General features: G+C 49.4%; 1 protein-coding gene across 1 annotated transcript in view; it reads right to left on the bottom strand.

Annotated features, from left to right (window-relative positions):
- Nucleotides 1-2,894: 2,894 nt before the first annotated feature.
- The window catches only part of LOC144719502 (uncharacterized protein C21orf58-like), a 29,077-nt gene continuing 16,612 nt past the window's right edge, over nucleotides 2,895-15,359 (bottom strand). The window contains exons 6-10 of the mRNA XM_078595491.1: nucleotides 10,445-10,565; nucleotides 7,717-7,838; nucleotides 6,037-6,278; nucleotides 4,749-4,825; nucleotides 2,895-4,116 (exon numbers count right to left, since the gene is read on the bottom strand). Coding sequence (XP_078451617.1) covers nucleotides 4,091-4,116; nucleotides 4,749-4,825; nucleotides 6,037-6,278; nucleotides 7,717-7,838; nucleotides 10,445-10,565 — 588 coding nt within the window. The 3' untranslated portion in view covers nucleotides 2,895-4,090. The remainder of the gene's footprint in view (nucleotides 4,117-4,748; nucleotides 4,826-6,036; nucleotides 6,279-7,716; nucleotides 7,839-10,444; nucleotides 10,566-15,359) is intronic.

Raw genomic sequence — 15,359 nt, forward strand, 5'->3', positions numbered from 1 at the left:
CGAATGCCGGCGAAACCCTAGCGGGTAATAGGGCGGTGCGGCAACGCAACCGGAATAGGGGATGCGTGAGGGAGAGACCCAGGGGGCCAACGGCCCTCACACAGTTAAGCGATTGGCATAAACACATTTCTAAGCCCAACAAGTTTGTAGAAGCTGCATCGGTTGTCCTCCCAACGTTTTGTTTTCTCGGTTGGGCCATAGACGTCATGCGCTTGCAACGTCTGTTGTCAAGGGAGTGGATTATTATATTTCTTTGAATCAATAGCGGTGACTGCTCACAGTGATAAGACAACGGCTGTGGTGCACGAACATCCCCGGAGCACATCGACTCCTCGTTTCCCGGTGCCGTGACGACGTTTGGAGGGGGGGGGGGGCAGTGCGTTTGTCGGGTTGGGGAGGGGGTGAAGTAACTTTAACTTCAATTGTGCCTGGAACATCCGGAAGCTGATAATTGCTGACCTTTAACCCCACAGATCCATACAACCGCCCCGGGTTCCCGCAGCTCCAATTTATGCGTTAACCACCGACTGATGGCGCGTTGAACGTGTGAAACACATTCCTGCGGAGGGAGCTGGTAGGAACGTTGGGTTGCTCGGTCAATGGCCAGGGTCAACGGCGGCGTGGTGTATTCCGCAAATATGCCCGACTGTGAGGGCGGGCACAAGCCGGCGTGAGTAGGTTAAACGTTGAGGTGTATAAGGGCACCACGGGGTGACCAGCCCCTCCCCACCCAGCCCCACCCAGCTCCACCCCCCACCCAGCCCCACCCTCCCCACCCAGCCCCTCCCTCCCCACCCAGGCCCTCCCTGCAAGACGGACGGACACAATAATCCCCTGTGGGCTGGTGGAACCAGTGGGTTCCTACCAGTACACAACCCAGTAGTCATACCTTGTTTTTCACCGACAATATTTGATTCTCGTATATGAATTGCATAACAATTCTAATCATACCGCAACACCACTGACGCTTCTTGTTTGATTCTCCCTCTTGAGACCAGTGATAATTCATGATCTTAATCACTCTGGTCATCAATTACAACGGGAGTGATTTCAATAACTGTTGCATTTGCACCATTGGAACCTCCTTTGCCAGTAGCAAAATATGATAATTGTTTTTTTAATCTTTTATCTGGCAATACAACTGACACCTTTTTTACAAGGAGTCATGTTTGCATTGACCACAATACCTGCGGTCGAAATGCAAAAAAAAACACAACTCTGATCATGTATGTACTGTCCTTGAAATTGATTGGTCCACACCCGAGACAGCTTTTCTTAGAGCCTAGTCTCACATGGTGTTGTACCAGATGACGCCAAAAGGCGCATTTGGCCAAGTGGCTCGAGACAGAATCCTGTCTGATAGGTGAACGTAATGGCCACTGCTGCGGTGTCAAAGTCAAAGAGAAAACGGCAATAAAAATCGTAATTATTTTAATGAAAGTGCACACTTTTACAGGGCCACGTCATACAAAATGCACACACGTACAGCGGACACCAGCGAAATACCGGGCCATTCAAATTGAGAGCAGATAACCACTTACCGAAGGGTTGTTGGAGGGTCCCTTGGTGGGGTGGGTCGTGTACCAAATGAACATGAGGCCACAGCGATCGTGTATTTCACGTGTTAAGCCATAGTAACCATGCACGAACGTCCTTTATAGTAACCCTGTATGGATGTCGATTAAGTCAGTTTAACACGCAGGCTTTCGCGACCAATATTATCCATAATAAAGGTTTCTTTTGTTAGATCGCGTAAATATAAATGCGTCGTTAAACCCGCAACCATCCTACACAGACAATTTGTAAGGTGTATCATCTTCTTGGTTCTTTCTGTAAAGTCACGTAGAAGGGAAATAATAAAATAATAAAAATAAAACATAATAAAATACAATTCTCACGACGTTTCGGCCACAACGCAAGCAGCCGTCCTCAGGTGAAGAACAGGTCTGTCGGAAAGACAGCGTCTGAATGAACAGGTCTGTCTTTCCGACAGACCTGTTCTTCACCTGAGGACGGCTGCTTGCGTTGTGGCCGAAACGTCGTGAGAAATGTATTTTATTATGTTTAATTTTCATTATTTTATTATCTACGTGACTTTACCGAAAGAACCAAGAAGATGAATCCCTGCAGTCACGAAAGCTTTAAATCGAAAAAGGTGTATCACTTAAACAAAATGTGCCAATTAGTACTTTAGCACTAACTGGTGTGTTAGAGAGCAAACCCGCAACATATACATGCCGATTAAGTGGTTGGGTAATTTCCGGAGCAATTGAAAAGTCCAGAGTCGACAATCCACCCTATTGCAAAAACAGTTCCATTCCCTGAAGTGATATTTTTTCAATGGAAAAATTTGCATCGGTTGGTAACCACACGGTTTTTCAATATTTTCATGATATAAATACCCGACAAGGGTTATTTTCAGATGCGTTTTTTCCCAGACGCACCGCGTGCTGTTTGGCATTGTCTGCCATATTGCTGCACGTGCATTAGGAGCGAAACGTCACAGACACCGTGCTGAACAACACACAGCGCTACAGCCAGGATAACACATTAGAGAGTCGTAACAGCACAACCGAGAAAACGTGCGCAGTCGGTGTGATTCTTGGCAAATGCGTGATGCAGCCGACGCCGCGCGTCACAGCCGCCAGACAGCAGCGTTCTGTTCTCAGCTCATCCGAGGTAGGTCGTTGGATATCACGATTATACTGGTAGGAACCACCTGGTTCCACCAGCCCACAGGGGATTATTGTGTCCGTCCATCGTGCATCCAAAAATGGGAGGGGTGGGTGGAGAGGGGAGGGTGGGGAGGGGCTGGGTGGGGAGGGGCTGGGTGGGGAGAGTGGGGAGGGGCTGGGTGGGGAGGGGCTGGGTGGAGCTGGGTGGGGGGTGGGAGGTGGTGGGGTTGGGTGGCGAGGGGCTGGTCACCCCGTGGTGCCCTTATAAAACTCAACGTTTAACCTACTCACGCCAGCTTGCGCCCGCCCTCACAGTCGGGCATATTTGCGGAATACACCACGCCGCCGTTGACCCTGGCCATTGCCCGAGCAACCCAACGTTCCTACCAGCTCCCTCCACAGGAATGTGTTTCTAGCGAGTGAGCAGCGCAAAATTGTGTTCCATACAAATATAGCGACTGATATAATAAGAGGCGAGTGTGAGTAATAAGGGATAACGGGCAGGCGTGTCGGCAAATCACGGAGAGAGAGAGTTGTAGGGCGCGTGGAAAAAAAAAAGTGTCGAATGTACGCATGTTGAACTTTTTTCGCACAATGCGTAGCCAACCGTGTTAATCGGAGGTGCGTAATGATGGGTGACGGAGATAAATAATAACTGCACGGATGTACGTTGTCAATTAACGGAGAGGTACCAGGTGGGGAAGAACAACAATAATACTGGGGCAAATTGAGGAGGGTTATAAAAATGAGAAGAAAATCCAGCTGAACGGGAATGTGTGGAGCCGAGCAGCTGGTGGAAGGCCCAGGGAAGAGCCGCACGTTGTTGGCACGTGTAAAGTCTGCGCACGCACATGCAGGCGCACACAGCGCGGGCACGTTTTGACATTGTTTTACTCGCGCCAAGGTGGAATAAAAAAAAAGGTGTCAGTTTTGTTGCCAGATAGAATTATCATATTTTTTACTGGCAAATGAGGTTCCAATGGTGTAAATGCTTACCCTGAGCTCTCATACTCTGATGCTGCATTGTCTTTGAGTTGTGTGCCTTTTGGCGTCATCTGGTCCAACCCATGTGAGACTAGGCTCTAAGGAAAGCTGTCTCGGGTGTGGACCAATCAACTTCAAGGACAGTGCATACATTATCAGCGTTATGTTTTTTGTTTGCATTATGACTGCAGGTATTGTGGTCTATGCAAACATGACTCCTTGTAAAAAAAGGTGTCAGTTTTGTTGCCAGATAGAAGGGTCAAAAAACAATTATCAAGGTGGAATGTGTGTTTGACAACAAGGGTAAGACGGAGATTATGTTCGGCTGTCGAGTGTCCCACTGCACGTGGGGCGGCCACTGAGCCAGCGTGCGTCGCTGTTGCGTCGTCGCCCTGTCGCAGGCTTGGTGATTTGGGCTGCTGCTGCTGCTGTCAATCTTGCGAGAAGTCGTAATATTCTGAAATGGCAGAAAAAAAATAAACAGTTTGATGAAAGAAACAAAAATCTACGTGTGTGGGTACACGTGTGGTCATTTATCTAATCTGGTGTTGTGCATCAGGGGTGTCTCTGCTGCATGCAGGGGATGTGTGACAGGTTAACATGTGCAGCTTGCATATATTATTTGCCAGATGTATGTCCTCAGGGAGTTCGTTTCCGTTGTATCGCTGGTGGTGTTCGCGATATATGGCTGTGTGGCCAGGCATTGGTTGTGTATGGCTAAGGCGAGCTAATTGTCTTTGTGTGCACCGGCTGTATATCGCTGCGTGTGGCGGTGGTGCGGTGGTTCGCATACTGCACTAAGAACCCGGTGATCCCCGTTCGAGTCTCACTCATAAGCACCATCACTGGTTAGAAACTGAGCCAGTCCTGGGCTTCTCCTAGGTCGACTCGGCCTTAACAGGAGTACATGGTGCAGTGTGTAAACATCAGCGGCTGGGCGTGGTGCTGGCCACCGACCCCCCATCGTGTGCAGTACTGGCCTTTATTGGTGCTCGCTACAACACTTTGCCCCAATAGTCGGCTAAGGCTATACGGGGGATCTTTGTCTTGTCTTTATCCTGGCTGTGTTGCTTGTAACTTGTCACTCACCTTGTGCCGGCAAGACGTTGGCGCCTACAGTCCCAGTGGCGCTTGGTGGTGGAGGTGGTGGGATGGCCTGGCGTCTACTACACTTAAAAACAACACACGCACGTGTAAAGCTCTGCCAAGACCAGCCATTGAGCGAACGGTAACTTCTACCGCAGGAGTCCATCCTGTACAGCTGGCTTGTGCCCTCATGGGCACTCGCCAGGGATCGCCACTGATCGAGTACACACACCCTGGACGCGTTGTTTTGGAGACTTGTGTTGCCTCCGAAACGTCGTGATTTTTATTTTATTTTACTTTCATTAATTTTAATGTTTTACTTACGTGACTTTACCGAAAAAACCTAAGAATATGAATATTATAAATGTAATGTGTGTACATATGTTGAACTTATTTTGCACCATAGGTAGCCAACCGTGCTAATCGGAGGTGATGGGGGTGGGGGACAACAAACTAAACTCAAAAATAAGCAAATGTGTTTTTAAAGCCCATGGCTTCCCAGAGCAATATACCCTGAAGCATTTGTTTAACAAGCCTGCGTTCTTGTTTGGTTTCTGGGCAGCGAAGGGGCTGTAAACATAGCTGACGCTTTGATGCGCTGTGATGGTGAGCTTTGATAAGCGAGTGTCTTGTATAATCACTCGTGACAACACCGGCATTGGCCTTGCAGGGACACGTCAACACTTTTGTTCCATGAACCAAGTGCCGGTACGTACGGCCACTGGTACAATATAGTACATTCCGTCAAGTCAATGGCACGGTGCGGTTGACATGGGCCCTGGTTCAAATGATAAAATGGGACCCCCTGTCCAATTCCCTCCCCCAGTGTGTAGCCTGGGATCCTCTAGCCCATGAGGGCCCGGTGCAGTTGCACCACGTGCGCACTCGATAGTTACACCACTGGATGCAGTGCAAAGAACGCATAAGGCATACGCATGCATTGATATCCAATTTGAATCAACCAGATTTGGAATTAATCGTTATCCCTCGTCGACAGCTCTTTCATCTCTATATACCCATGACTCTGCAAGCGATGAGTCGACGGGCCATAGCTCGGCAGCCCAATCCAAGAGCCTTTGGCGGGCCATATTTTAGCCCGTGGGCCACCAGGTGAAGAATCCCGACTTGCGCCATCGCTCCAACAAACGTGCCGACTGTTTGGGCGGCTGTGACGGCCCACACCGTCGTCTCCAGGCACGAGGGCCAGGGGTCGGGGATGGTCCCCTCTGTCCTCCCCACGCTGGGCTAGCGGGCTTGTGCGCTCGCGTCCCGGTTGCAGTGCGGTGCTTACGTATGCGTCGGAGCCACATTGCGCGTCGCGCCCATCGTGTGGTGGATTATCGGTGGGAGATTCGCCGATGGAGGCCGGGGCGGTGGCTGCGGTGGCGGTGGCAGTGGGGCCATGGGTGGCGCCGGCCACATGGGCATCGGAGGCATCGCGGGCAGGGGCGGCAGCATCGGTGGCGGGTAGTGGTGGTGGTGGACTGACGACTGCCTCTGCTTGTCGAACCTCATTGCCGGCACGGCGGGCTCCTGCGCATCAATGACAGAAGGGACGACGCGAGGAAGCGATCGTAGATGAATGCCTGCACCCTGGTGAACGATTGTGCAAATCTACAGCGGTGCAGCGTGGGTGGCACGTGCCCTGGTGCACGGAATGAAATGAGGGCACTCCCCTCTCCAACATCACATCCCCATCTTTGTAGACCAACGCCTGTGGCCTCTGTGCCCTGGTGCTGTGCCAAAGCTGGCTCAGTGATAGCGATGCCACAGCTTTTTTAGTATGTGTAGTGAAATCGGGGATGTCACTGTATGGTACCAGCCTGAGAGGGCCGTGGTGTGCGATGTCCCTACATCGCGGACAGGACTGGGTGGGTTGCTGTGTGAGGCCGGCTCGAGCACAGCACGCGTGCGATGCACTGTCATCGCGTACACCCCGTAGGTGGGTGTAGTACCAGCCCTAGCGGGGCTTGGTGAACGCTGGGATAGCGCGGGCACCACGCATAGCATGCAGTGCGGGCTCCCACAGGGGGGAGTGGGAGAGTGTCAGCCCAGGGGCAGGGTTGCCCCGGGCCATGGCACTCTGATTGACCCCATAGACACGTGATCCGGAGTGTCCACAGAGAGGCCCCCAGGTGGGGGGGGGGGGGGGCTAGGGGGTGATCACGTGTCAGAGCTCTCTAGGGGGATCGAGAGGGAGCTAGAAGGCTCCAGAAGGTGGGCGGGGCCAAGGGCGGAGCGGCCCCGACCCGGGGGGGATATAAGGTGGGTCCCTGAGAGGGACCGGGGCCGCTGCATTCTACAAGCTGGAAGCTCCACGTCTACAACTTGAAGCTCCACGTCTACAAGCTGGAAGCTCCACGTCTACAAGCTGGAAGCTCCACGTCTACAAGCTGGAAGCTCCACGTCTACAAGCTGGAAGCTCCACGTCTACAAGCTGGAAGCTCCACGTCTACAAGCTGGAAGCTCCACGTCTACAAGCTGGAAGCTCCAAGTCTACAAGCTGAAGCTCCACGTCTACAAGCTGGAAGCTCTACGTCCTACGAGGCATCAACACGTGGTCGGGGACCCGAGTGAGGGTCTGACCCTTCGTAGCTGTAACTCCTATGTATAGTGTAGTTAGCTGGGTGGTCACCACCCTAGGCTGTATCTGGTGAAGGGGCAGTTACTCCTTAGTGTTACGTGTTGATGTTACAATAAAAGTGTTGCCTCTAAAGAACAACGTCTGCGACTCAGCTGGACTCACTACATGTGTATGTATGTTGAACTTTGGCACAGTACGTAACTAACCATGCTAATCGGAGGTGCGGGGAAAGGACGATAAAAACGAAACACAAAAAGCAGTTCTAAAGAAATACGTTTTCAGCCATGCCAGGGAGGGCGCCATCTCGCAGAGGGCCACTCGCTAGCATGTAAGTTTTTCCCACTCGAGGCGAACGAGTTTCGAACCTCCGTGCTCCGGCCGTCTTACCTGCGTGGCAGCCGGTGTCGAAGGGGGGCCCAGACCGTGCGGCTGAAAGGCGTTGAGCATCATGTTGTGCATGATTATCTGGTGCATCTGCACGTTCTGGAACATCATCATCTCCACCATGTCTGCAGCACAGGGAGGTAAGAATGAGGAAGTGAAGGAGGAGGTTCACGCTGTGTGTGATTCAGTGGAGCCCCGTGTATCGAGGGCACTTCTTACCATTACACCGCATTCAAGGAATGAACACAGGGGATCTTGGCCATAAACGGACCCAACAGGAATTCCCGATGGGCTTTGTGCTGACGACCACCACAACAAACGCGCTAAAGCTCCCTTGCAAGGAGAGAGCGATGTGCTTCCTACTCAAGAACAGAGTTGCGCAATGCGCCGCGACTCCACGCACGTTTTTTTTCTGCTGCTCAGCAACGGAGTGTTTGTGTGCCTCTATGCGCGCGCAGTGCGGCCATCCACGATGGTAACGAATAATTATAATATTACCGTAGTGATAATCATCATTGCACGTGATTGTTATGGAACTGGGCTGGGGAACCTTTTCTTTACCCAGGGCCAAATTTTTTTTTAGAATACCTATAAATTGCATACGACAAGCCACTTTGTTGAGCCTGGTTGCTTCTAAAAAATAAGTGAATACCTCCAGTGGGCTTTACCTGGTAATATTTTGTTTTAAAAGTTCAGTTTAAATTTTTTATATATTTTAAAGTGATTTGTTTACCTTTCCTATACTTTGCACTCATAGCTCATCGGATTCCTCCAGTATAAATACATATTCTGATTGGTGGACCAAACGTTAACACAGTTGCTCATCAGGCATGAGTTGTTAGAAAATACATCTTGCTATTGAGTAACAAGGAAAGTTTTGTTTCTCTAAGTTATGTTTCTTGGTTTGTTCCTATGGCATCATTCCAGAGGCTCTGTTTTTATTCGCAGGAAATGCAGAGATGCTGGCGTGTGCACGATCGTACAAAATACACCCTGCGAATATTTACTGAATTATTATTATTATTATTTTTAAAATCCACTCCTGTGCACGTACATGTAAAAATCTACATGTGCATAGGCACAAAACGTATACCTATAAATATAAAAAAATGAATCCACTTGACACTTGTCTAGAAATACTGAGTAGACACAATGACCAACTCAAACAAAGATCCCCCGTATAGCCTTAACACATTTTTGGGGCAAGTCCTGTTAGTGAGCACCTATGAAAGCCGGGACGCCCTGCCACCTTCATCTCCCTCATGGCGATGTTTACACTTCGCACCAGGTACTAATTTGAGGCTGAGTCGACCTAGGGATGGCCCAGGACCGGTTACGATAATCGCCACTGGTGTTGGCCGTTTGCGGGAATCGAAATCGGCTCACCTGGTTCGTAGCACGGCGTGCTAACCGCTACCCTACCGATCCCCAGGCACATTTACACACGCGCACACTAACGCCTTGCACAAACATCCCGTTCGTAGTGAGGAACCGCCTGTCTCCACAGCAGTCTCAGTATTTGCAGCCTATTTGCCCTCTTATAAACGAGATGCATCGCTATTATCCAGACAGTAGGTTTGCCATTCAGAAGCTCAAGAGCGGTGAACACAATAGCCTGAAGGGGAAGCTCTCGTGAGCGCCCATGCGTACAACCGGCACGATTCCTAACAACGCGCGGTGAGTGTCTGCGCACATTTTAGGGTCTAAAAAAAAGAATCCGGCATCGTTGTCCGCCTGATCTCACTTGTCTGTACCGCCACCCGAGCCGGGAAAAAAACTTTGGTGGTGCCGATTTCTTTTCCGGCCAATGCATGCGAACGGCGCAGTCACCCTCTTCACGCGGATTTGTTTTCACAGAGCTGAAGGTGGAGCCCTGAAATTGCTCGCTCCATGCCATTGCTGGCGGAAGGGCCTCCGCTATAGGGAGATTTAGAGAACCCCTCTACTGGAGACTATTGTCTAGCCGAGGGGTCGGCAACCAAAATAACAAGAAGAATTTTTTTTTATTCGAAATCGGTAAAAAAAACGCAATATTTCAAGAGACACAATGCATGAGAATAACATCACGAAGCAGTCCTTAAAGAGCCACATGCGGCTCCGGTGCCGCAGTTGCCGACCCCTGGTATCACCTAACCCTAAATCTGTCACCCTAGCCTGCAAACGTTTTTCGAAAGAGTGCGATTACCTACATATTACCCGACCGCGCGTGACCTGTGGATTAAACACATTCCTGCGGAGGGAACTGGTAGGAACGTTGGGTTGCTCGGTCAATGGCCAGGGTCAACGGCGGCGTGGTGTATTCCGCAAATATGCCCGACTGTGAGGGCGGGCACAAGCCGGCGTGAGTAGGTTAAATGTTGAGTTTTATAAGGGCACCACGGGGTGACCAGCCCCTCCCCACCCAGCCCCACCCCCCACCCAGCCACACCCTCCCTACCCAGCCCCTCCCCACCCTCCCCACCCAGCCCCTCCCCACCCTCCCCTCCCCACCCAGCCCCACCCTCCCCACCCAGCCCCTCCCCACCCTCCCCTCCCAACCCAGGCCCTCCCTCCCCACCCAGCCCCTCCCTGCACGACGGATGGACGGACACAATAATCCCCTGTGGGCTGGTGTAACCAGGAGGTTCCTACCAGTATAACCCCCCTTTCCTCCTGGGCGGATAGCGGCAGGGGTGGGGGCAGGTGGGGGCAGGGGGTGGAATAACGAAGCGGTGGTGCTGCTTGCCGCTACCTTCCTTGATGCTGCCGCGCTGTTGTGGCGGGGCCTGTGCCGGCAGGGCAGCTGCGATGTGGTGGATGAGCGGCTGCTGCGGTGGGAGCTGCTGGATGATTGTGGCTGGAGGTCCGGGCATCTGCGGGTATCGATCACAAACGTGCAATGTACAATTACGACAGAGTGTGTGTGTTAACAGATAGCAGCATCTACATGCGACCACATCTCAAGACGATGTCCAGAAAGGTAGCAAAAAATCGGTAACTCTTCATGTACACCATTGGAACCTCATTTGCCAGTAAAAAATATGATAATTGTTTTTTTTTAAAGGTGTCAGTTTTGTTGCCAGATAGAAGGCAAAAAAAGCAATTATCATATTTTGCTACTGGCAAATGAGGTTCCAATGGTGTAAATGCTTTGCCCGAGCTCTCATACTCTAATGGTGCATTGTCTTTGAGTTGTGCGCCTTTTGGCGTCATCTGGTCCAACCTATGTCAGACTAAGCTCTAAGGAAAGCTGTCTCGGGTGTGGACCAATCAACTTCAAGGACAGTGCATACATTATCAGAGTTATGTTTTTTGTTTGCATTATGACTGCAGGTATTGTGGTCTATGCAAACATGACTCCTTGTAAAAAAAGGTGTCAGTTTTGTTGCCAGATAGAAGGGTTAAAGACCAATTATCAACTCTTCATGTCTTTCACAAAGAGAGGGGAAGAGAATAGTAACTTTTTTTCTTCTTGGTTCTTTCGGAAAGTCACGTAGAAGGGAAATAATAAAATAATAAAAATAAAACATAATTAAATAAAAATTCTCACGACATTTCGGCCACAACACAAGCAGCCGTCCTTAGGTGAAGAAACAGAGCTGTCGGAAAGGCAGCGTCCCAATGAACACCCTGCAGTCACGGAAGCTTTACATCGAAAAGAATAGTCACTCTTCCGCCAATGTAGTGCGTAGTGTACGCGCAGTTTTACACCGGTGCACATGGAATAATTGACAAACCCCTAACAAGTCAAGTTTATCTGTACACGGTATGTCCGCACCGGTACTCGTCTCAAACGTTTCCTAAACATTTCGTATGTGCCATCGTCTCACCACGCCTCACGAATGTGAAAAACTTTCCCAGCTCTCTCACAGGCCCTCGGTGTGAAGTGCAATCTCCAACTATGAGTCTGTCCCCTCTCTCTTTCTCTGCGATGAAGGACGGCCTTTCCCACAAACATTAACCTGATATATTTTTCTGTTAAGGGGCGGTGTTTGTAACGATTTCAAAAACTATATATATTGATATTCGTGAGCCACTTTGCAACATTAAAACAAATATTTGCAGTCCTCTGTCAATCCACTGCTGTATGAAGGCCTCCACACAATGTGAGTGGTGAGGACCGTTGGTTCATACTTCACCACCCTGCTCAGCGAGGGTTTACGAAGGTGGAGTGGGGCGCCCAGTTCAAATGTCACCCAGCGTTGATGTTAGCCACGAGCAGGTATTGAATTCAGGACGCCAGGTTGGTTGCGCGCAATCCACCCGTCGCTACCGTCAGACATGACGTGGTTGTCTGGCTTGACCACCTGAATGTGAAATTGTAGTTGTTGCTCTGTATATACTTCAGCCGTAGAAAAGTAGAAGACTACCGTCACTGGCTCACCACCATTCTCTTCAGGTATTGTTTCGACTCCCTAGCACAGTGTAAGTAAGCACCCGCCCACACACAGATACCCACGCATAAAGTCTCGATTAAGCTTCACCGCATGGCTAAGTTAACATCTCGTCACCGCGTGGGCACTGGGGTGGCGAGATCTTAACTCCCTCGCCTGGTATGCAGGAGGTCGTGGGTTCGATCCGTACTCTGATGATGCCTGTATATTTGGTGTTTGCATGTTCTCGCCGTGGTTGCGTGGATTTTTCTCCGGGTCCTCCAGTCTTTCCCTCCACATTTAGAATCAACATGTGTTTAGAGTATTCGGCTACTATACATTTCAACGTAATAAGCCACTTAGTTGAGATATAATGTGTGGCTTCTGAAAAACAGCTACATAGCTCAGTGGGTCATTCCTGGTAAAGGTAAAAAAAGTCAAATTGCACATTGAGTCATACAGCTGAGTGGTTCCAGATCAAAGCCCTTCTCAGCTCATTGCTGGGCCAAGCAAATATTGGCCACGCACACAAGAGCTCTCTCCTTCACGGTGCTCGGGAGTGAATTCCAAGCACTTCCTGAGCACCTTCTTGACCCAGATCTCTTAAACAACAGACCGTGAACTCTGTTGCTCTGTGCAGAGCTGGCTCCCCACACCTAAGCGGACTCGCGTTCTCCAAGGAGGAAATGTGGCGGGCGAACGTGAGCAGGTGTGTGTCGGTGCTGCGTGCAAACTGTGGCAGCCTCGGTCAGTTTGTTTGTACATAAATGGGAGCCAGCGTTTTTGAGTAACTGCTAAGGGCCAAATATTTTTGACATTTTATAAACGTGACAATCTTGTTGGGTGCTTGAGGGTTAATGACAGGATTTTGTTTCCATAAAATCACCATGTGGCCTAAATTAAAAAAAATATATACAGATCATGGACAAAGTGGTTTGTCTATAAGTAGAGAACATAAATTGTACTCTTCCCAGTAACACTTTCGCTATTTTACCTCAAATATTTTTTCGGGAATGTCTCACTCAGAATGCTTGGGCAATTTTTTTTTTACCAAATACATTTGTTAAATGTATTAGATTCTGCTTTAAAATGTGTATCTATTCTGAGGAAAGACGTTTGGCTCAAAGACAATAAAGTAAAATATTCCTCTGTTCATTCCCGATCTTTCCCCGTGGGGGAGAAAGTCACCTGAGTGGCACTAACAGAATTTAATCATTCCAGTTACCGAGAAAATATTAGGACCCAAATCTTAAAAATTGCTGATTGAACATAAAACCCATCATTCCCCTTCATCCACTGCTGGATGAAGGCTTTCCCACGCCGTCACCATCTCTCACCATCCCGCGTCGTTACAATCCACCCAGCGCCTGGACACGAGCCGACTTCATCACTAAAAGCACGAACCATCTAATTTTCAGCCCACGGGGAACAAAACTAGCATCTGGGACAAAACACCATTTCCCGCAGGGCTGCGCACCGTCCGGCAGGTTTCATGGGACTATAAGCAACACCCCCAGGGTAGCTCTTCCATGTGTTTTTGTGTTGGACACCACGTGTTGGACACCACGTGTTATTCAACAACAAACCCAGAACATCACCCACATTAACATGGCTTCTCTCATCTCCGTGTGCTTATTTTGTTGTCTGGGATTAAACATGACCCAGCTCAGGCCGCTCGGTTTGCGTGCAACTGCCTTCACAAAGGATGTCGGTGGGATACAGGTGTGGCACAGGTATACGAGCCCCTTCCACCCACCCGTCCCACCCCACACCCTCCCCTCCGCCAAGCGCCGTTCTCCTAGGCAACGCCAGGGTGTGAAAACACCTTTTGAGTGCTGAAGCCACAAGCCGCGGGGAGTTCTTTTTCAAACTGAGCCCCATAACCCACACCCGACTCTGAGTCTGTTCACCAGCACTAAGCCGCTCACTTCACGGAGATTCCGTCATTCTATTCCTTTCTTAAGGAATGTATATTCCTTCGTGCTGCTTTGTTTAGATGTAAGGATTTGTATTGTTGAACGCTTTCATGGTACATGCCCCAATTTGTATTCCTTATTAAATTTCTCACAGCAATTATTTCGGTGTGCAATTATTGTGGACTATGAGATCTGAAAGTGTGTACCTGGAGGGATAGTGTCGTGTCGTGGTTAGCGTGCTGGGCTACGAACCCGGCGACCTGAGTTCGATTCCCGCTCACGGCCGATACCAGTGACGATTATCTGAACCAGTCATGGGCCTCCCCTAGGTCGACTCAGCCTCAAATAAATACCTGGTATGGTGTTAAAAAATATATATGTATATAATTTTTATGAGACCTGTTGCAAACGTGTTTTTAATTTTACAGTTTTCTGTTTTGTTGATGAAACCCGATTCAAGCGTCTTAGCTCACAGGGCAATTCTAAGTAAACTGTTCAAACTGTGTATAAACATCGCCGCTAGGGAGACAAAGGCGGCCAGACGTGGTGCTGGCCAGCCCAAAAGTCTGTTACGGCTATACGGGGGATCTCTATCTTATCACAATACCATTACCTGTGAAGGGGAGCTGGGACAATTGGTCCCTTAAGTCGATTACATCACACAACATTTAATCGACTACTTTTTGTTCTCGATTACAACACATGCTCTTCCTTCCGATATGAGGAAGTCACTGGAGCTATGCACTTTTAAATAATTTAGATTGAAAACGAATTTCTTCATAACTCCTTTCTTGTGTTGAGTTTGCTGTCCTTTCCCCGCACCTCCGATCTACACACTGTTGGCTATGCACGGTGCGAAAGTTGTTCAACATACACATATACATCCTGCCTGCAAGGGCAAGAAACCCCCCTACAAGCCACGACTAGCATGCCATTGTTGATTATGCCAATGAAGTCGTCAAGCCTGCCAAATGCCTTTTTGTTATACTATCAGTCGAGTCATTGAGCCGACAGAATAAATAAATTGATATCCCAGCTCTACACACGTTTATCAATTCGCCAACTACTTGCTGTGCGTTAGTGTTGGGCACCACGTTGGTGAGATGTTAACTACCTGGCCTGGTATGAAGGAGATCGTGGGTTCGATCCAGACCCTGACGCCTGTATATTTTGAGTTTGTGTGTCTCTTTCCCCGTGGTCACATAGATTTTGCGTGTCTCTTTCCCCGTGGTTACATGGATTTTTCTCTGGGTCCTCTGGTCTTTCCCTCCAAATTGAGAATCAACATGTGTTTTAGAGTATTTGGCTGCTATAAATTTCCATATGATCAGCCACTTCGTTGAGATATCATTTGTGGCCAGGTCGCTTCTGAAAAAGA

The sequence above is a fragment of the Lampetra planeri genome, chromosome 1 (genome assembly GCF_965212315.1).
Source record: "Lampetra planeri chromosome 1, kcLamPlan1.2.h2, whole genome shotgun sequence".
Classification (NCBI taxonomy): domain Eukaryota; kingdom Metazoa; phylum Chordata; class Hyperoartia; order Petromyzontiformes; family Petromyzontidae; genus Lampetra; species Lampetra planeri.